We start from the raw sequence: 20,387 nt of genomic DNA, 5'->3' as shown, positions 1-20,387 counted from the left end.
TAATCCAAGGACACAAAAACAGAATACGACCCCTATAAACTCATCGTGTAATTGGGAAATGAAGTTGTGAAACCACATATTAAGCCAGCCATATACAGTGTGTGCATGCATGCAAAATGTCTGTTCATCTCCGCATGAGGAAATAACTTTTGCTGAGAAAATACAGTCAGATGAAAACACCTCTCTGAAAGGCTTAACCGAGTTTACCATTAGGCTACATTGTTCACCTACCTTCATGACTTATTCTGCTGCCAACAAGCGGGGAAGGCTTCTTTGTTAGTTACAGTTTAACAAATGTTTAACCATGAAGCCCGTTGATGATGTAGTGAGCTTCCTGGCGCTAACGTCGCTTCCTGGTTTACTTAGAAACAATAAAACTGCTATTTTGTTAAGCAGATGCAATCAAGTCAATCTGCATGTGTTGGGGAGTTTTAAATGATCGTTATTAGCTGCACCCTTTTCCTGTCCTTAATAACAAAAGCGCTTTTCCTCAGAATGTGTGCAGTGGCATCGCAGAGGCTAACATGCTACAGACAGCAGCGGAGTGCGGAAGTGAATCTAAACACACGCGCGCATGTGACCGTCAGGTCGACCAATGAGCTGCAGCTGAATCTTACCCGCATCAGCTGACTAGAAACAGATCACTGTGGGGAAGAGGAAACGCTCAAGCATGGCGATCTCTGTGTGCCTCTGTTAACGCTGAAAAATCATTACATATTTAATCATCATTTAATAGGATGCATCTCCAGATCAAGTAAGTGTTTAAAAAAGTAAAAAAAAAAAAAAAAAAAAAAAAGATTTGTCATACATTTCCACCTTGGGGAAATTGGTTTTACAGCATAGTCACAATCAAGCCATAACACTAAGTCCCCAAGAGACATACTCAGCACATCCCCATAGCATCGGTGACAGCGACATAGGATATTAACCTGTTTAATATTGAGACCCCCTAAAAAGGGTCTAAAATCGCCCGTCAGCGGACTTCCTATGACACACTGAGCTTCTCTCTCTCTCTCTCTCTCTCTCTCTCTCTCTCTCCATGTGTGTGCATTCATGTCCCATTAATGCATGTTACTCAAGCTTCTTCCCCAGAGTCCTTGTGCTTTCTCATCTCACAGATTTCCTTGGATCGTGGCTGATCCTGCTGCCGTGGTTCTGCTCTACACTACAGGAAACATCAGGATTCCACCAAAGTCTTTGAAGACATTGACATTGGGGGGGGTTCAAAATGTATTTATTAGGACAATGCACATCAATCAACATCGCTGTAAATGTGCCCGTGTTATTACATTTTCAACTGTAGGCCTAGTCCTATCTAGAATGCATGTCTTTATTGGAAGTAAACCCACACAAACACGGGGAGAAGCAGACTCCACACAGAAAGGTCCTGCCCGGACCGGGGATCGAACTCTGCAGTGCCTACTTGCTGTGATTTAATTTCACTGTTCTCTCAATGTCAACAGGAAAAAATGACCATAAAGTTGATTCAACACCTTTTCTAAAATACTTCTTAACAAAAACAAAACATCATAATCTCATGACAGTTGGATTTATTGCACTGCATTAGAATTATTTTTGTTTATCAAATTACCTGGCAATGGTGGCAACTGAGTGTATTTTGTCACTTAAAGATAATCACCTATTAAGAAGTAGAATATATACAGCTATGTGTGTATATATATATATATATATATATATATATATATATATATATATATATATTGTGTGTAGAATATTTTGCTCTGGGATGAATTACATTTTAGCAGTGTACATTATATTGGGGCCTTACAAAGTAGAGTACAATATATTCAGTATAATGTTTCAATTGTGTCAGAAACAAAACATGTCGACACAGTTTGTTTTGTATACAGTAATCTGTACCTTATCCTTCCAATTTATCATCATGAATTTGAATAGACCTGTTAAGAGTTTTATCAGCTTGATTTCCCCTGAAGCAATGCCCATTATTCTAATCATAACCCAATACTACAAAAAGAAGTATTTAAAAATGATAAGATTAAAGATGATACACATTCCTCAGTAGCCTGTCTAAAACATCCATGGGAAGAGAGTTTAGTTTGTATTGCAATTAACAGATTTTTTATTTTTATTTTTTTACAACAGCCTAGCTCACCATCATTGTTAGCTTTTTAACCTCAACAGAAATTAGAACCCTTACTTTTAGAGGAAGACAGTTAATTATTACAGCAAGTTAAGTTCAATTACTTTATTGGCATTTACAAGTGCAACACCGTTATTTTTGCACTCCCTGGTCGGTGCAAAACCACATACTCAAAGATATTTCAAAATGTTCAAAAGATTAAATTTTGCCATGTGAGCTGGGAGGCTTCAGCCCCTGCGTCCAAGCAAAGGACAAGCAGGTGTAGATAATGGATAAATGTATGGGTCAAAAGATTAGATTGCTGAGATGAGGAAATTGATTGTATCAATTTTCTTTTGGTAGCAAAAATTAATGCCCTCACTGGTATAAATGGGGTTGCCCAAAATTTTAGAAACACTTCTGAGTATATTACAATACAACTGATCAGCACCACAAACTACAAAGTCTGCAAAATAACCATAGAATTAAATTAACACCTGGACAAAACTGAACACTATAATAACCCTCATAGGATGAATTGCAGGGGTGTTTTATTCCATAAGGTTTAGCTAGGTGTACCTAAATAAACTTGCAACTTGAGATGTAAAATTATAAAATGAATGAATCTGAATTACAAAGTGGCCTAAATTAAAATGAAGAACAAATGTGGGGTCTTTTTGTCTTTATGGTAATGACAGAGTTGTGGTAGTCTACTCCAAAACTTTAATCGCAGGCCACTACAGCACTCAATCAATCAGTCATTGTTAAACAAATAATTCACAGATCAGCCTTGTAAATGCTCCTTTCCTTGGTTTCCTCCTGCGTGATTGTCTAATCTTTTTTTTATAAACGGAAGCAGTTTGTATGTCCCTCTCCTTACTACCTCCCAGGGGAATGTAGAGAAGTTGTATAGGCCTCAATGAGCTCTCCACCAATCTGTGTGTGTGATCTCAAGCCTCACTTTATGGCTCCCCTCCCCCCTCTCTCTCTTATTTTTATCTTACCTTACCTGCCTGTGTGTGTGTGTGTTGTGCAGACACACCCGGCTACTCCATATCAACCAATCGTTGCTCCAAGACAGAGACACCAAGGTGGTGTACTTCCTGTGTTTCGCCAGAGAATGGGGCAGGAGAGAGGAGAGAGTTATGTAGTTTTTTGTTTGGGGGGGCTCCAGTCCACACACAGGCGATCACGTCGGCAGTGCCGAAAAGGACTAAAGTAGTGGACAGACTCGACCGATTTTTTATTTATTTATTAGAGATCTCCCTGTTCAGCAACAGCCACGGAGAGAGCAAGACAGAGAGAAGGAGGGGAGCGATAAGTGTCAATCTGTTGAGACTTGTTTGGGAATTTCAAGGAGGGGAACGAGGCAGAGGGAAAAGCAAGTAGAGCTCAGGCGTAAACATTACGTTTTTCACAAAATTTTAAATATTGATAGAATAAGGCAGTTGTGATTAATTTGAACAAAAGGAGGTCATTCAACGTCAACTAGACGATGTGTATACAGGGACTGGATTATTGTGTGTTGTGGAATCCTATGGTTTTGAGCTGAGCTGGACCTGGGGGGAGGCCACAGATCTCCCCCAGGAAACAACATTCAGGTGAGTTTCTTTATTATTTTGTTCTCCTGGATTTCAAATGAACACTTACTTATTACTGTAATTTGCTTCTGGTTTGAACACAGAGTTAGATCCAGCTTAGTTGTGGTTTACATGTTACATGTACCGTGCTTATGTGTCACAAGCCTTCACTTTCTGAAAGACTTCTTTTGGTATGCTGTGCTTTGTAAGTCTGTGCTGCATAGAGAACTGTAAGAGGTGTCACCTTTTATCTGGCATACTTTTCTATTGTAAAGTTATTATACAACCACCGACTGACTTACAATATATAGCTTTGAGCTCCAAAGTACAGTTGTTGCAGCTATCATGGTTTTTCAAAGGTAGCAGTAATGTTAGTGAAATATATTTCCACAGAGTATTCATACTCAACTCTGTGACATTAACTAAGTATGTCAAAGTTTGCAGACCTCCCATATTGCTTAAACCTGCATTACAGTTATTTGTCCCTAAAAAATGTCTTGACTCTTAATGCCTGATGTCTAAATTGATAATGTGGACTCTTGCTGTCTTTTAGGTTCTCCAAATTATGATACAATGGGGACGAAAAGGCCCAGCTGCACTCTCTTTGACACTTTATCTAACATAAACACATCTGACCGCAAGCTTCAGCTAGGTGGAAAAATCTCCCGGGATCCAAGTCCCAGGCCAGCAATGACTGCCCAGTCGGAGCGAGAGAGAGACAGCAACCGAGAGGAAGACAGGAGGACAGACAAATCAAGATACAAAGATATGGACCCACGGGATAGATACTATGAAAGAGACCGAGCTCCTGCACCCCGGCCGAGGGAGGGAGAAAGAAAGTGGAGAGAAAGAGAAAGGAGGCAGGAAGATGACAGAAATAGAAACGGGAGGCTGCTGTCAAATCTAGAGAAGTTGACCATGAGGGAGGTAGAGAGAGGGATGGAGAAAGGTGGCACATTTCCCAGAATGAGAAAAAACAGTGCAGATTGTGGCAAAGGAATGGCGTCTACCACTGAGATGGAGGAAGAGAGAGGGGCAAGGAGACAGAGAGATAGGCAGAAAAGAGTTGAGACAGACGACTGGGAGCAAGAAAGAGAGAGGGTACGACAGAGAGAGAGGCGCAGAGAGAGGGAAAGAGATGAGATCCGAAGCAGGACAAAGGAAGAGGGAAAAAACACTGGAGGAAGACCTGTAGAAGATGAGAAATCAAGAAAGAGGGACAGATATGAGGAGTCTGGTTTTGGTTTTCAAGACAGGAGAAGAGAAGTGGGTGATTCATGGGACAGAAGAGAGAGGGATACAGATAGAAAAAGAGAAAAGCCAAAGTCTAACATGAGAGAAAGGGAGGCCAGGTTGCCTTCTCCACACAGGACAAGAGACAGAGAGATCTACCCAGATTGGAAAGAGAGGGAAAAGGCGCCAAGGAGAGAGGGAAGGAGGGACACCAGGAGTGAAGGAGACAGTGATGAGAGAGAGCTGAAGAGGGAAAGAGTGAGATACAAAGAGAGGCAGGAGTTGACATATCAACACAGCAGAAGTGAGGGGGACAGTACAGGCAAACCACTGAGGGAGAGAGATCAAGATAGGCAAGGACACGGGGAAGAGGACAGGCAGAAATACAGAGAAGTAGACCGATCCAGGAGGAAGGGAGACGAGAAAGATAGAGAGAGGTACAGAGAGTTTGACAGGAGAGCAGCAAGGGAGGGAGACAGATGGAAGGAAAGTGTGAGAGACTTGAGGGATGACAGGAGAGAGGAAGACAGATACAGAGAGCATGAGCAGAGGAGAGGCAGGGAAAGAGAGGCCGATCTTAGGTGGGATGATAAGACAGGCAGAAGCAGCCGATCCCAGAGCGAGACGGCCCCTAGGATGCAGCCACGAGCCCCAAGCAGTGGAGAGTGTAGCAGCAACATGGACAATGAGATGAGATCTCGAAGAGCCAGAGACAGTTATGAAGAGAGCCAATCGGGGAGAGAGAACACTGCTGAAAGTGACAGAGACGTACAAGAACAGAGAAATTCAGCTGCTGAAAGCAGTCATAGGGAGCAAAAGCGAGACAGAGGAGAGAAGACGGAGAAGCCGAGAAGGATGTGGTTAGAGCCACAGAGGGGCAAGAATAGTAAAGACGAATTTGTAAACAGAGAGAGACACACAAGGGGGAAAGAGAGGAGAGAAGAAGAGAGGAGTATGGAGTCACAGGCTGAGTGGGAAAGAGAGGGGCGGCGAGTAAAAGAGGAACCAGATGAGAAGTACTTGGACCAAAGCAGTTACAGAGGAAGGCATAAAGGGGGAACTCAGCAGAGGGGAGACATAGAGAGAGAGACAGAGGGTGTAAGTGTAGATGGAGAGGAGGTGGGTGAAGTCTGGAGAGAAGAAGATAAGAGAGGGAAGGAACATCTGTCTGACAGCGATGGATGGATAGATGGAAGCTGGCGGAGGGATGCAGAGGGAGAGAACGTGACAGATAAGACAGAGGAGAGTGACAGAGAGGAAGAGGGTGGGAGTGACTATTGGGCCCGCTCCGGGAGCGAAGGAGGAAGTGATACAGGGTGGAGGCAGGAGAGAGACACAATGCTGTCAGGAGAGGACGGCTTTGTGACGGTGTCCAGCGGCGGAGACGAGGAGGATGAAAAAGAGGAAGACGAGGAAGAGCAGTTTGTGGACTGTCAGGAATTTTTGGAAGGTGGAGTTACATACGATGGCCTCTCACCTGTTTCCGTCAAGGGGTGTGAGGGAGAGAAGGAGAGGGAAGAGGAATGTGCAATGGGAAAGGAGGAGGCGGTTCATGAAGAGGAGGATGATGGAGGGAGGGAGAAGCAGCCGACATACATCTTCTGCGTGATTGGGCAAACGTTTCCCCGGTCAATAACCAGCAGGATGTCACAGTCACAAGTTGATGACACTGGAGGAGTGGAAAGACAAAACCCAAATATAGAAAGTCGTCATTGCAGTGATGAGGCCACACAGCAACCTCATGATGACCTGCATCCGACACAGCGTATAAACGATGAACCCCCGATCATCTACAACCAGGACACCGAGAGCAAGAGTGAGTGTGACGTGCCAAGGCCAGCCACAGGAGAAACAACTGAAGTGCATATGAGATACAGAGCGTCGTCAGAGCTTCACGGAGAGACTGGCGAGGGAGTGAGGAGCGAAGTGGAGCACCCGTACGCCGAAATAGGGCCGATAAAAAGAGACATGCGGACTGAAAAACTCCTCGTAGAGTGGAGAGAGAAAAATAAAGAAGAGGTGGAAGTAGAGAGGGAGCAATCTTCGCCAGTCCCGAGTAATCCTTATGGTGATGTTTGTCCTCAGGTGAATTTTGAACAAATTCAACCCATCTTGGAAGGGATTAACACCAGAGCAATGAGTCCAGAGGAGGTGGAGGCCATTCGGATCCGACTGAGTGGGGCGTGGAGCATGTCCGAGGAGCCTAAGCGGCATTCCCAAGCCCCCCACCTTAAATGGGCCAAAAATGTGGTGCAGGAGATCCTGGGACACTCAGAGGAACATACTGTTGATGAACCTAATGCAGAGGTACGAGGGTATCACGGGGTCGACCAGTCCGAGACAGCGATCAAGAACGACAAATGGCAGGAGGAGGCTGCACAAGGGACTGGAGAGGTGCCTGTTGTTAAGTCGAGAACAGACGAACAGCACATAGAGCCTGAGCTGGAGGAGGAAGAGCCATTGGAGGTGGAGGGATTGAGAGGTATGGGGCAGAGCCAAGCCGACATGCATGCTGACCAGTTCACAGCTGTGCATGGTGACACGCCTACATACACTCATGCTGACACATTGTTAGACACAGAAGGGAAGGAGGATCACAGTATGGACAAAGAGACTGAGCCGTCTGGTCACACTCAGTTAGAAAAGTCAGCCATAGAGGGGAAAGTTAGTGATGAGGTTAAATTATCAGAGATAGAGAAAGAAGCAAGAATGAAGGAGGAGGTAGAGATGTATTTATCTGTGAGCAACACACTGTACAAGCCCAACAGCTGCCCCATTCTGAATTATGACAGTGAGTCTGACCTGCTTACTCCTTCCAGAGAGGGTGGGGGCCAGGAGTTGGAAGACAGAATGAGTGAAAGTGAAGAAGAAAGGCAGAAAGATGAGCCAGAAGAGAGGAGTATTGCAGAGAAGGTGGGAAAGGGAACAGAATTGGAGAGTAGAAAGGGAGAGGCGATGGCAGAAAGTAATATAGAACGGGGGACTTTGAGGAGCAGTTTCCGAGATTTGGGTCCGGAGGCTCGATTACGGCGAAGGGGAATCCGTAAAACCACTGAAAGAAGAAATGGAGAGCTTTTTGAAGAGGAAGAAGAGGAAAATGCTGGAAGGGATCGCAGAACCAGAATATTCTCTACAACAGGTAACGAAAGAAGGTCTAGTTTCTCATCAATCAATTAAAAAAAAAAAGAAAAGATCATCTGATCAATTTGACACATTTTAGGATAGACTGCCCAAAGAGAAAGTGGCCTTTGAATGAAGTCAACATTTGATTTTGCACACAGGCAACTTTAATCAGAGACAATCTTCTAGTCATATCCTCTGGTTTGCTGACTGAGAGTTTTTTTTTTTTTTTGCATCATTTTGTTATTACAGCAATCAAAACTCCAAAATCAAAGGCTGCCGTCTGCTAATAGACTATATCAGTGCACTGATCTGATCACATTATCTTAAACTGGAAACTGCGTCACAGTGTTGTGGTGAGAGTACAGGTAGTGGGTGGAGATAAGTGGAGGTGGAGAAAGTAAGGGAAACCCAGAAGAGTGTGCTAAAAGGCTCGACTTGATTCTGCTTTGAGACTTAACACGAGAAGCATGAGTTTGGGGAACACACTAATCTTCTCCGTAATGCTTTTTGTAGCATGGTTACTAACTAACTAACTAACTGACAATTAGTTTTTGTTTTTATTACCTATTTATTTTTGACTTTTTGTTGTTGTTGTTGCATTTTTTTGTATTTTTATTCATTCTTCCAAACTGTCACTGGGGTTCATAGTCAACATGCTGTTGTATGACGTTTCGACAAATGGATACTTTTTTATTCCAGATGATGAGGATGATCGAAGCAAAAGCTGGGGAGAAGTAGAGCTGAGGTGAGTGACACTATCAAAAACAATTTGATTGTGATACAAAACTACACCGTCAAAATGTGTCCAATTGTTAATGTTTTATACATTTGATTGAGTAATATTAAACATGTTGTGGTTTAGCACCTGGAGGTACAGTGCTATATTTCCATACATTCTTTGCATTTAACCTGTCAGTACAGTCATATTTCCTTATGCAAATGATCCTCAATAAAAAGCTGTTTTAGATAGTTTGGGTCAACTCTTTTCAAAAATCGTCAGGATTAATAGTAAATTGTCGTTATTGTGACTCTTTTCTCGGCACTGTAGGAACGCTTTGGACACAATCGACAGACGAAAAAGGAATTCAAGGTTTTTCAGTGAGTATCTTTGTTCCACCTTCATTTTATCTTAATTCAGGTTGTGCAGTTTAAAAGTACTATATTCTCTTTAGGCACCAATAAAACACGTTTATTTCATTAATGCCTATTTTCAAAGTGTGTTCCGTTTTATGTGTATCACTACTCTTTCTACTATGTGACTGTTTCTGTTTTCATTATGGTTTTATGTTTCAGAATCTCTTGTTTATGTATCACTCACTGTGTTAACTCAATTCCATGTCTTTTTTCATGGCTTTGTAAATACACTGTTAGAGCCTTTCCATTCGTTTTCTTTTTTGTAAGTCAGGTCCTACCTATGCTTTACTGGTTTTTGGGTGTAATGTGTAATGTGTTTTATATGATTGTGTGTCTCTGGTTAGCCTTTGCTACTACTATTTTATTTTCATATAAACTCATACTTTCCTATGTGCTACTCTTTCCTGTCTCTATCCATCTTTTTTTCCTTTGCTTCCTGTATTTTTAACTTTATTTCTCTGTTGTTCCTTCTCTTCTGCTGTCTTTTTTGTCCTCTCTTCTCTGCTTTGCCTTAAGATCCTTCTCACTTCGTTCGATATTTTCGTCTCCTGCTACTCTCAACCTCTTCCTCCTTGTCCCACTTCTGCTCAAGTGTCCCTCTGCCATCCTGGTCCTGTCTCGTGTTCTGTTTTCCATGTTTCCTGTCGTCTGTGTTGTCTTTCCTTTCCCTTTCCTTTTTCCCGTTTGGTCTATTCCATTTTGTCTCCTCCATTCCATTTATGTTCCTTCATGGTCCACTGTGTTTATGTCCTTCTCCATTATTTCATATTTTCTAGGCTCTGTGTCTTTTGTGTTCATGCTTTCATGTTGTGTGTTTCTCCAGGACTGTGGTGTGTTTGTCTGGCTTCCTGCTGTTGTGTTCTTCTCTCGTGTTTCTCCTGTGATCTGTATATACTGTTCTGTCTCAATGTTTGTATTTTCTCATGTGTGTTTGTCGTTGGGTTGTGTCCGTGGCCAGGGCTTTTCCTTAGGTTATTTTCTGTTGCTGTCCATTTTGTGTCTGGGGTTGGTTCGATAGGGGTTGTGGTGTGTGTTTTTGGTGTGTGTTTCCCTACTATTTTCCACTTTTCTATGTGTATTGTGTGTGTGTGTTTCTTGTTTGTGTGTGTGTGTGTGTGTGTGTCTGTGTGTGTTCTTCTGTGCTGTGTGTGCTGCTGTGTGTGTGTTTGTTGTGTGTGTGTTTTTGTTTCTGTTTCTTTGTATGTGTATGTATGTATGTATTGTATGTGTGTGTGTGTATATATATATATATATATGTGTGTGTGTATATATATATATGTGTATGTGTGTATATATATATATATATATATATATATATATTGTGTGTGTGTGTATATGTGTGTATATTACACATATGTATGTATGTGTATGTATGTGTATGTATATATGTGTGTATGTGTCTATCATTACATTTCTCCTTTTCTTTCAGGAATGAGAATTCAGGGTTCAGACGGATTGTGGAGAAGTTAGAGATAAGTCCTGTTTGTCAGAGGCTTCCTCTTCGTTCCTTCCTCGTCCTTCCCTTCCAGAGGATCACAAGACTTAAGCTGCTAGTCCAGGTGTGTGTCTGTGTGAATTTCTCAAACAGCAAAGGTTTATGGTTCACAACATTTGTCTATCTCACTGTAACACGCGAACACGCTGTTTCTGTTTAGAACATTGTGAAGAGAACAACCCCTGGTACTGCGGAGGCGACTCAGGCCATCAAATCTTTGAAACTTCTGGAGAAGGTACAACATCCCCTTTTTATTTATTTTTTTTTTAGATTATTTTTGGGGCTTTTCTGCCTTTATTTTGATAGGACAGCTAGGTGAGAAAGGGTTAGAGTTAACATCCCCTTTTTGATTGTACACTAACATAGGATAGCAATATTTTATTATAGTATATTGGATATCTTGAACTCCCTTGTGGCAAACTGCTATTTTCTTTCATTCACCTCTTCTTTAGCTGATTCAAGAGAGTAATGACAGCATCACTCAGATGAAAAGCATCGAGTCGTTGGTCTCTCTCAGCGCTAAGGTGGACTTTGTGTGCAGGGTAAGTAACGACTACTAGGGATGGGGGAAAAAATCAATGGGATCACATTGTGAGGATATGATCATAACATTTTATTGTTTGAGCAAATATTCCAAAATTACAAATTTTTACTGTATTTAAAACTAATATCTGATAAACATAATTAATCGCATTAAACATAAATTGTGTGTGTGTGTGTGTGTGTGTGTGTGTGTGTGTGTGTGTGTGTGTGTGTGTGTGTGTGTGTGTGTGTGTGTGTGTGTGTGTGTGTGTGTGTGTGTGTGTGTGTGTGTGTGTGTGTGTGTGTGTGTGTGTGTGTGTTACAGACTCTACCTCTGATTAGTCAGTCTCGGAGGTTGGTGCGGGAAGGGCTGGTCACTGAATTGATGGACTTCTCTCTAAAGGATACAGAGAGGAATATCTATTTGCACCTATTCAATGACTACTTGCTACTTTCACTACAAAAAGAGTGAGTCAACAAACATAACTCATTACGAATAACCCATTACCATTGGCTACATCCTGTTTTCCTCATATCTGTAGTCTTTTATCATCCCTTCAATCTTATCACAGTCTTTCCTTCCTCCATCTCATTCCTCTTTTGTGCTTTCGCTGCTTCCAGAGGGGGACGGTTCACAGTAATAGACCACTCTCCTGTGTCAGACCTGCGTGCCGAGAACTGTCGTGTCAAACTTCACTCCCTCCAGAAGAACCTGTTCCGGCTGCACATGACACAAAAAGCCCTGCTGCTACGGACTGACACACAGTAAGAGACTGAGACCATGGCAGGGAATGTCTGTATATCAGTTGTCATGTTACAAAGTGAAAAACATTGCAGAAGATAAACCCATCTTTGCTTTTTCTTCCTTCAGGAGTGATAAGCTACGTTGGATATCCGCTCTTTCCCGGCCGCATCCTGAAATAGATTATTCTGCTGCACAAGGTGAAGTATGATACTTGGCTTAGACTTTGCAAGGTGTGTCTGATCCCTGCCTACTTCACTCATTACCCATAATAAATACTCAACGTGTTACTCTATTGTGAGTTAGAAATTCCGATTCCCTAAGACTGAGCATAATTTTGCATCCCCAGCGACGGGCGCGTTATCACATGACATTTTACATGAAAGTAAACAAAGTGAAAGATAGTAGTGTGGGATTTTTTATCAAAAGCAGTGACATGGAACATTTTTCGCTTAACTGTTCAAATTGTAAATACATTTTACACCATCATTCAGACGCTTAAATAAAATAACATACAGCTTGTACTCTATACTGCACCAGGGAGAAAAGTGGAAGTGATCTAAAGCCACGTTGTCATCATATCGTACAGTAAATATAAGCATCCCACTGGGGAATAAAGCATTCATGTCAGCCTCTTAGTTGTAATTACGGAATGTAGAGATTGTAAAATTTCTGACCATGACTAATCCCCCACATGGTGCAGTTGACGACTATAAGTAGCTAGTGGTAAATACACCATCACTGAGGGCCAGTGTGTTAGAGGGTCTCACTTATCACTTCTAATAGTGGAATAGACTGTATTTTCAACTTTGAACCCTTGCACACCCACACAGGTGTTTTCAATTACCCTGGTTGATTAGACCTTTAGTCAGGTGGAAGTTGGGTGGACCTATGCTGGGAATTACATGATGTCACCAAACCAAAAATAAATATAACAAGAGAGTGAAAATATCAGTGAAGCACACATTTTGCAGGCCCAGACCTGTCCAGTGAAGGCATTCACTATCTGAGCATTACATAGTTTGCACTTTTGATCTTTCAGGCCCCGTTTACACGTAGGGAAGACGCAGATATTTTCCTGCGGTTTGGCCGTTTTTATCACAGAAAACGATTATTTCTAAAAACTCCGGCCAAAGTGGAGATTTTGGAAAACTTCGTTTGCATGTAAACTGAGACAAACGGAGGTTTAGGCAGCCGAGAGAGAGAAAGAGGACGTGATTGGTTGCTGTTGTTGCTATTGTCGGGATTCTGATTGGCTAACGTGGGCTTGAGCTTCTCGTTACACTGCTACCTACAGGTCTGGCGTGCTCTTGACTGCATTGACGGCATATAAGACATATAAACGAACACTTTTCTGAAAACCGAGAGGTTGAAATGTCCGTTTATGAAAATAGCCGGCCACGTGTAAACGTAGCATCAATCTTAATGACCGTAGGTCTGACTTCTCTCCTCTTGTGTCCATACAGATTTTCCACAGATGCAGTGTATCCGAGCTATTGTTGCCCAGCAGCCTGATGAGCTGTCGTTGGAAAAAGCTGATATCATTCTTGTGCACCAACAAAGCAGTGACAGTAAGACCACCACACTACCTTTTCCTTCATTCCCCCGTGGAAGGTGTGATACACCTATAAAGTATATGCAGTCCAGCTTTTTTAGAAAATAATCATTGAAATACTGTTCTGGATTCTTTTTTCCGATCAGATTGGGTAGAGGGGACGAGACTGTCCGATCGGCATCGTGGATGGGTTCCCAAGTCACATTTGGAAACCATAACCAACTCCAGAGTCCGGCTACGCAACCTGTCAGATGCCCTTACACTGACAACGGCCACAGCTGCTGTTTGACCAGGACGCTCAGACTAAACAAAGCGACATCCTGGAAGCACCGTAAAGGATAAGACTCTCAGTTGTTTGCTTCAAACTGCTGGAAGTTGGACCATGGACATTCAGTGTTACAAATGGGGATTTCTACCATTTGAATGGCTCACAATCGTGCAGCAACTGAAATGCTGTAACCTCTAAATGTAGCATTGGGTCTCACTTGTTTCACTCGGTGGAACAATATATTGCCATTAGAGCAATGCGTGGACTGCTGAGGTCTATCTTAAAGACAATAAGGACATTGTGGCCCTATTAACTGTTAGCAACAGTACATTGTGTGATGTGATACATCAAAAGACTTGGGTTTTTAAGAGAAAATGTTTTTAAAGGGAAATCACATTTTTCCAAGAAATGCTGTTTGGGAAATGTATTATATCTGTATATTGAACAGAAGCTAACAGTAACATGTGCGGTGCATGTCTTTTGAAAGGTTGGCCCCTGCATGCAGGAGAGCTAACAGAAATTGTGCAAAATGTACAAGATGACATAAACATGTACAGATCTTACACAGTGAGGACATTTCAATACATTCAGATTGGTGGAATAAAATCACTTTTGAACATATGCGTTTTTGAGATGGTGCTGTGGCTTATTTCCTTTTATCACCGAAGCTGTTTTGGTCATTTATAGTTAAAACTGTGACAAATTGTACATCAGCAGCAATGTTGCACGTTGACTGCGAGCACTTACTGTGAGTTACTGGCATGTGTCTGCACGATCTGTTTACAGAAAAAAGAGAGTTTTTATTTTTTTATTTTTTTTGTGTGTGTGTGTGCATAAGAACAGTGCAGATAATGCACGTAGCCTTGCTGAGGCGTGACCATAGGCGTGACCCGTCGGCCTGGCCCAGTTTCCAGGACCTGCTATTGGCTATTTGTGTCATCACTCATAGAAAACGAGGCGACAACAAGTGTAGACGGACTGCATTACTCATCCAATGAACGCACTGCAAACCTGCTTTTGATTCCTTCTGAATGGACAGATTCCGCTGTCAATCTACACACTCGTCTTTGATTGGTCACAGATGTGGTGGGCGGGCGTTGCAGAGTTTGTTGTTGTTTTCGTTCTGCAGAGTAAGTAGACCAGTCGACATCTTTGAAATGATCGCATTCCCGTACGTTATGACTGTTTTTTGTGCTAATAATTGTCAACCAGGGCATTCTTTTTGAGAAACTTGACGGCATAAGGGACCACTGGAGTAAATCTCAATTTGTTGTGTTTTGCGTCAAACTTGTTTTTGTCTTTTACAAAGGTATGTGCACAGTTACGTCTTGGCTATCCGTTAGCCGCAGCTGTTGGCATTGTCGTTGATAGCTAGCACCATAAACGGGTGATTGCGGATCAACAAAAACACGCTTTACATGTTATAGACGTAGAGACGTTGGAAGCTAACATTGCTTAATCCCAACGATTCGTGTAGCTAGTTAGTGTGGTTGTTTTCTGTCTTAAAAAGAAGGTAAGTTATAGCTGATCTCGATACGGTTGTGAAAAGTGACGTGGCCTCACTTCACGATGACCCCAACCACTATGAACCCAGAAAATATCGGGACCACAACAATCTGCACACTAAAAGAAAACCCGAAGTGAAGTGGGATGATTTTGGCCGACTGTGAGGGAATATTGTGTGGATGAGTGATTCCATCGTCAGCTTTACCCTCTACCCAGCGATACTGCGGTTTACTCCACCTACAGCTTTGTTGTGAACATGTTGTGTAAAGTTATATGTGGGATTATTGAAAAGAGAACTATGGTTATTCTGTTTACAAAGGCTCTCATTTCTGACAGAATGGTCTAGAGGTAAAATCACGCTAAACATTTATTATATCAATATAAAATATTAACTACTTTTTCTGGAAATTTAAATTGAGAATTAAAATCATTGATAAAATAACCAGATTAGAATGTTTGTCGTTGGGCCAATCACAACCTCTCATACAGTAGCTGATCAAAGCTGATGTTTTCAAATAGCTAGTTTTGTTCGACCAAAATTTCAAAACCGAACGATATCTAATTATTAACAATGATATAAGACAAAAAAGCAGCAAGTACTCTCATTTGATTTAAGAAACTACAATGGGGAAATGTTTTGCGTTTTCCTCACTGTTTTTGCTTTGAAATGACTGAACCGCTTTAATCAGGTTTCAAAACAATTGCAGATTTAATTTTTAATTATTCAGCAGAAAAATAACAACCTATGTATGGGAAACCCTGAAAATGTAGAACCTATACACTGAATTGATTAATCACTTGACAAATATTTAATCCCATTGATGCAAAAATCCTGTCAATCCAAAAAGGCCAAACAATGATACTAGCTCTAATCTAATCTAAATCTCATGGTTAATTAATTCAATCAGTCAGTTGAGTCAATCAACCAAAAAAGAATTGCCAACAATTTTGATAATAATTAACTCTTTAGCTGTTTTAAACAATAATAGTAAAAAAAAGAAGAAGCTTAACACAGCCCTTTTGATTGATTTGCAAACAATGGCTACATACAACCAGATATATAGGGATATCTTCTTTGTTTTAACAGTAATTGAAAAATCTCTTACAGTGTCAAATGTGTATTGTCTTACCGGCCGCCCCTATATGGCCTCCACAAAACACTTGATTAAAAGAGGCCTGCATCTCATCTTGCAGTTAACAATGTTTTGCTCTTTAGGCGGCCAATATCTTTTGTTGACTGAGTGCACTGGTTGGTGAAGTCAGCCAGTGCTCTTTCTCCTTTGTCTGCTTGGTAAATAATGCTATTGTGAGGGACTTCATGTTTCCTTGTGTTGTTTGTTTCCTTGTGTTGTTTTCAGATGGGCAGTCAGTACCAGCGCTCAGTAGCACTTGAGGTGAGGAGAGCAGAGGGAGAGAGAGTTCGGGCCAAGCATCCAGACAAGATACCGGTCAGTGTGACCTGGCTAATTTTCTAATAACATGTTATATTTACTGTTAGTGACCTTTTATCAATTCAACTCGAATAGGAAGGTATGTTTCATAATCCAAGACATCTAGACCATTATTTAAAGCCAATTCTTCTTCTCTTATTTCAACTGTAAAGTAGTTTGAATGTATTTGTTGTTTAGATTTTGGCACATGAACACATCCTTTCTCTGGTAGAGACGACTGATGACTCTTTTTTTTTATTTATTTTTTTATAAATTGTTACCAGATCATTGTGGAGAGGGCCCCGAGGTCACGAGCTCCTGAACTGGACAAGAAGAAATATCTAGTGCCCTCAGATCTAACAGGTGAAATACACAAATACATGCCCAACCCAGTTTTTCTCTCTCAAATAACTCTGACATCTAGCAATCTCTCAATGTATTGGCCTGGCTGATTTATCGGTTAAACAAAACAACTGTGACTTGGACGAGACCAAATCAAGTTTGGACAGCCAGGTAATTTAATGCTGATGCACCATCCAAGGATAGGTAGGGAGGTCTGGGGGCCTCTGTCATGTATACACAATGCTATTTCATCATATACACTCATCTTAAGATTTGCATATTTTAAAGAGTTTGCAGATACCTGATTGTCAATGTAGTGTAGTGAATTATTGTAAAGAAGATTTAGGCTTTGTGTGTTTTAGCCCTCACAGTCTGTAAATAGCTTTTTAAAGCCACAACTATTCCTGGCAGATCAAAACTTAAAATACACCTTATTTATTATTTGTTTATTGACTCCTTCAATATAAGGTTTATCAAGCCATGCCACTGATGGTTAATGGAGGCTTTCATATTACTAGAAACATAAATTCACTCATATTAAGCTACTGCAGGGAGTTCTATGACATCATGTTTTATTTATAAAACAGGATTTTGACAACATTGCCTGTTTAAGTGTGTTTTTGCAGTGCGTCTATTTGGAGCCCCGGAACTATCACAGATAGAGAAAATATTTTTGTGTGGCCTCGACTTATTATTTTGTGTCGTACTATAGCCTATATAAAATGCAGCATTTTCAGAGGACTTGTTAATGCTTAGTGTGCAGTCATCGAGTTGCTGCCACCGGTGTACGAAGTAGCCCGTGTAATGAGGACGTTCCCTGTCTGTGCAATCAATGCAGTTCTTAAAGTGTTTTGTCATCAATGCAGTTCTTAAAGTGTTTTGTCATCAATTCTTTTAGTAATCAAAACACTGAAGACGATTTTCCGCTCAGTCCCTCGGCAGGACACGCAGCGTCTCAGCTGCGTGTCCTGCCGAGGGACTGACAGACAGACAGGCTCGTGTCTCGTCACTCACATTGGTTTGAAGCGGGAGCTATAGTGGTTTTAAAATGTTTATGCATAGTGAATCGCAACTTGTTCATCAAAAGTATTTTATTAGAATCAAAAATGAATGCAATCAAGTAGCGGCTAGACTTAAATGAGGCTGTTTGGCCGGCAGCCGACGCTTATGGAAAGCTCAGCTCATATCAATCATGAACACTTAACAAAACCCTTTATATTAATAAAAAAAAAGTACATGTGCACATGTCGAGACAATCTGACAATCCCATAATTAGGTATGAAAGCATATATTATTTATGTTGTAAGGTAATATGAAATTCAGAAAAGTTATGTAAATTCTTTATAAAAATAAATAAATAGTTTGGTGCTGTCGATAGGGGGTGCTGCCGCACCCCCCACACCCTTACTTCCAACATCTATGATTCCACCTGTGCGTTTGCTGCTAGGACAAGTCAAAATGTCAGCTCTAAAAAAGGATTGGATAGCCAGACAATAAGCTGCAAAGTAAAACTGTACAGTGCAAATCACTGTTTGTAGTTGTTTTGTCTTTCTGATTGAATCTGATAAATGTTTCCTTAGTAGTACACCTGTTTTGTTTTCTGTCTCAAAACAGAGCAGTGACTTGGTCATAACCCACACTTGCTTGGTTTCTTCCTCTTCATATGAAATGAACGTTACCCTCGCTGACCTTCTCGCTCTCCTTCATTTTTTAGTGGGCCAGTTGTGCTTTCTGATCCGCCAGCGTGTGTCTTTGAGACCAGAGGAAGCACTCTTCTTCTTCGTCAACAACTCCCTCCCCCCATCCAGCTCCCCTCTCTCTGCTGTATATGAGGTAACCGCACCCATACGGACACATGTTCAAATAAGGATCCTCCCCAACACATACATCACCAGAACAAACCTATTCAACATTACATTAGCAGTTCACCATCCTCTTCTGAAGCTATTTGTGAGTTTGCCTGCTCACGGCTACATAAATGCAAAGTTTCAGATTACACACAAAAAAATGTTCAGCCTTCCCCTCTTGACACGACATACCAAAAATGTCTTCACAGACTGTGCCCGACAGATCTGCTTAGACAGCAATGTTGCTTCGGCTTTCTTGATCTCACAAATGGCGTGCCAGAAATCCCATGCAAGAAAAATCGGGACTCTTTTGTTTTTGTCATTCTGAAAGTGGAACCCGTATTTTGTTGCATGTTTAAAAAAAAAAAAGCACTTTGTGTGTATGTTGATGTTGTTTAAGGGTAAGAAGATATAAAACCATAGTACTTATGTTTATCTTATCGAGCAGTTTATTGTGGTTAGTGTGGGTGTGTCAGCCCATGTGCACACTCTCAAGTACACTTGTCATGCTGAATTATTAATTTTTCTCTTGCCTTGTTGTGTTCCAGGAGCACCATGAAGAGGACCTGTTTCTCTACATGACCTACAGTAATGAGAGTGTGTACGGTGCCTGAGGGAGGACAAAAGACGAGAGAGAGAGAGAGAGAGAATGAGACTGTCAGAGGGATAAAGAGTTAAGGCTGTTTGTAATGCTTCACATCACTTTTATTCTCTATATTAGTTTTGATAAGTAACTACAGTATATGGTGGAAGAAATGCTTCGCACAAGGCAGAGGGGTCGTTATTTTGGGGAGAGCATAATGTGTTTTAGAACAGACGAGGGGTGAAAAGAAAGAATGAATGCATCGATCGCAAAAGGAAGTTATTGAAATTATGTTGACAGATCTCTCATAATCTTTCTCAGTCTGCTGTATTTAATGCAAATAGTTTTTTTGTAAATTAATATCATAAACCTTTGTGGAAAATAAAGATGAAAATCCATATATTTCTGATTCTGTGTGTTTATGTGTCTGTATCTGCCACTCCCGTGGTTTTAGATGTCAATAAAAAAAAGGCAGAAATGAAATTAACATATTGAAGTAAGTAAGTAAGTAAGTAAGTAAGTAACATTTATTTATAGAGCGCATTTCACAGATATAAATCACAAAGCGCTTTACAAGGTACATACACATATAATTGGGAAGAAAATACAGCATGACATGAGGAGAGACGAGGAGAAAAAGGCAACTCCCAGACTATGCCCCTGAATAGGGGTACAGTGTGGGAACAGGAAAAAAACACCTCAGCACATAAGCACACAAGCAATACATTTGCACTGAGTATTGAGTTGCACCTTTGAATCAAGACTCTGTCATAACAATGCTTAAATAACATGTTGAGACTATATGTACGCACACAAAGCGCATTCCCCCAAAGCCACTGTACTCTGTATGTCGTTTAGGCGGGGAAGCACAAAGACAGGAGAAATCTTCATGAGGAAGTGTTCTGTGTTTACCGATTATTGAGTCA

General features: G+C 41.2%; 4 protein-coding genes across 5 annotated transcripts in view; 3 read left to right on the top strand and 1 right to left on the bottom strand.

Moving 5' to 3' along the window:
• The window catches only part of m6pr (mannose-6-phosphate receptor (cation dependent)), a 6,142-nt gene extending 5,566 nt beyond the window's left edge, over positions 1-576 (bottom strand). Inside the window, exon 1 of the mRNA XM_039804697.1 lies at positions 232-576. Coding sequence (XP_039660631.1) covers positions 232-237 — 6 coding nt within the window. The 5' untranslated portion in view covers positions 238-576. The remainder of the gene's footprint in view (positions 1-231) is intronic.
• Positions 577-3,131: 2,555 nt separating this feature from the next.
• LOC120561563 (trichohyalin-like) lies at positions 3,132-9,241 on the top strand. Of its 2 annotated transcripts, none has more exons than XM_039804696.1 (4): positions 3,132-3,702; positions 4,235-7,396; positions 8,737-8,782; positions 9,086-9,241. In XM_039804696.1, the coding sequence occupies exons 2-4, from the start codon at positions 4,255-4,257 to the stop codon at positions 9,168-9,170; spliced, it is 3,273 nt and encodes a 1,090-aa protein (XP_039660630.1). In that variant the 5' UTR covers positions 3,132-3,702; positions 4,235-4,254; the 3' UTR covers positions 9,171-9,241. The 2 variants fall into 2 exon arrangements, with proteins under 2 accessions (XP_039660630.1, XP_039660629.1); XM_039804695.1 differs by having other exon boundaries at positions 3,137-3,702; positions 4,235-8,053.
• Positions 9,242-9,475: 234 nt separating this feature from the next.
• Positions 9,476-14,374, top strand: LOC120562425 (rho guanine nucleotide exchange factor 5-like). The gene is made up of 9 exons (XM_039806138.1): positions 9,476-9,510; positions 10,601-10,730; positions 10,827-10,901; positions 11,119-11,208; positions 11,514-11,656; positions 11,810-11,953; positions 12,060-12,130; positions 13,397-13,501; positions 13,632-14,374. Exons 1-9 carry the CDS (start codon positions 9,476-9,478, stop codon positions 13,772-13,774), a joined length of 936 nt encoding a protein of 311 aa, XP_039662072.1. The 3' UTR covers positions 13,775-14,374.
• Positions 14,375-16,617: 2,243 nt separating this feature from the next.
• Positions 16,618-19,863, top strand: zgc:92606 (uncharacterized protein LOC100000242 homolog). The gene is made up of 4 exons (XM_039804694.1): positions 16,618-16,707; positions 16,974-17,052; positions 18,746-18,864; positions 19,427-19,863. The coding sequence occupies exons 1-4, from the start codon at positions 16,618-16,620 to the stop codon at positions 19,490-19,492; spliced, it is 354 nt and encodes a 117-aa protein (XP_039660628.1). The 3' UTR covers positions 19,493-19,863.
• Positions 19,864-20,387: the final 524 nt, after the last annotated feature.

Source organism: Perca fluviatilis, chromosome 7 (genome assembly GCF_010015445.1).
Source record: "Perca fluviatilis chromosome 7, GENO_Pfluv_1.0, whole genome shotgun sequence".
Taxonomy (NCBI): Eukaryota; Metazoa; Chordata; class Actinopteri; order Perciformes; family Percidae; genus Perca; species Perca fluviatilis.
This window is presented reverse-complemented; position numbering and strand designations above follow the sequence as displayed.

Coding starts and splice junctions, on each gene's coding strand:
- LOC120561563 (XM_039804695.1), top strand. CDS start 4,255: ATGGGGACGAAAAGGCCCAGCTGCACTCTCTTTGACACTTTATCTAAC. Junction 8,054..8,736: donor CAGAATATTCTCTACAACAG/GTAACGAAAGAA, acceptor TTTTTATTCCAG/ATGATGAGGATGATCGAAGC. Junction 8,783..9,085: donor TGGGGAGAAGTAGAGCTGAG/GTGAGTGACACT, acceptor TCGGCACTGTAG/GAACGCTTTGGACACAATCG.
- LOC120562425 (XM_039806138.1), top strand. CDS start 9,476: ATGTGTAATGTGTTTTATATGATTGTGTGTCTCTG. Junction 9,511..10,600: donor TATATGATTGTGTGTCTCTG/GTTAGCCTTTGC, acceptor CTTTTCTTTCAG/GAATGAGAATTCAGGGTTCA. Junction 11,209..11,513: donor AGGTGGACTTTGTGTGCAGG/GTAAGTAACGAC, acceptor TGTGTGTTACAG/ACTCTACCTCTGATTAGTCA.
- zgc:92606 (XM_039804694.1), top strand. CDS start 16,618: ATGGGCAGTCAGTACCAGCGCTCAGTAGCACTTGAGGTGAGGAGAGCA. Junction 17,053..18,745: donor AGTGCCCTCAGATCTAACAG/GTGAAATACACA, acceptor TTCATTTTTTAG/TGGGCCAGTTGTGCTTTCTG. Junction 18,865..19,426: donor CTCTCTCTGCTGTATATGAG/GTAACCGCACCC, acceptor GTTGTGTTCCAG/GAGCACCATGAAGAGGACCT.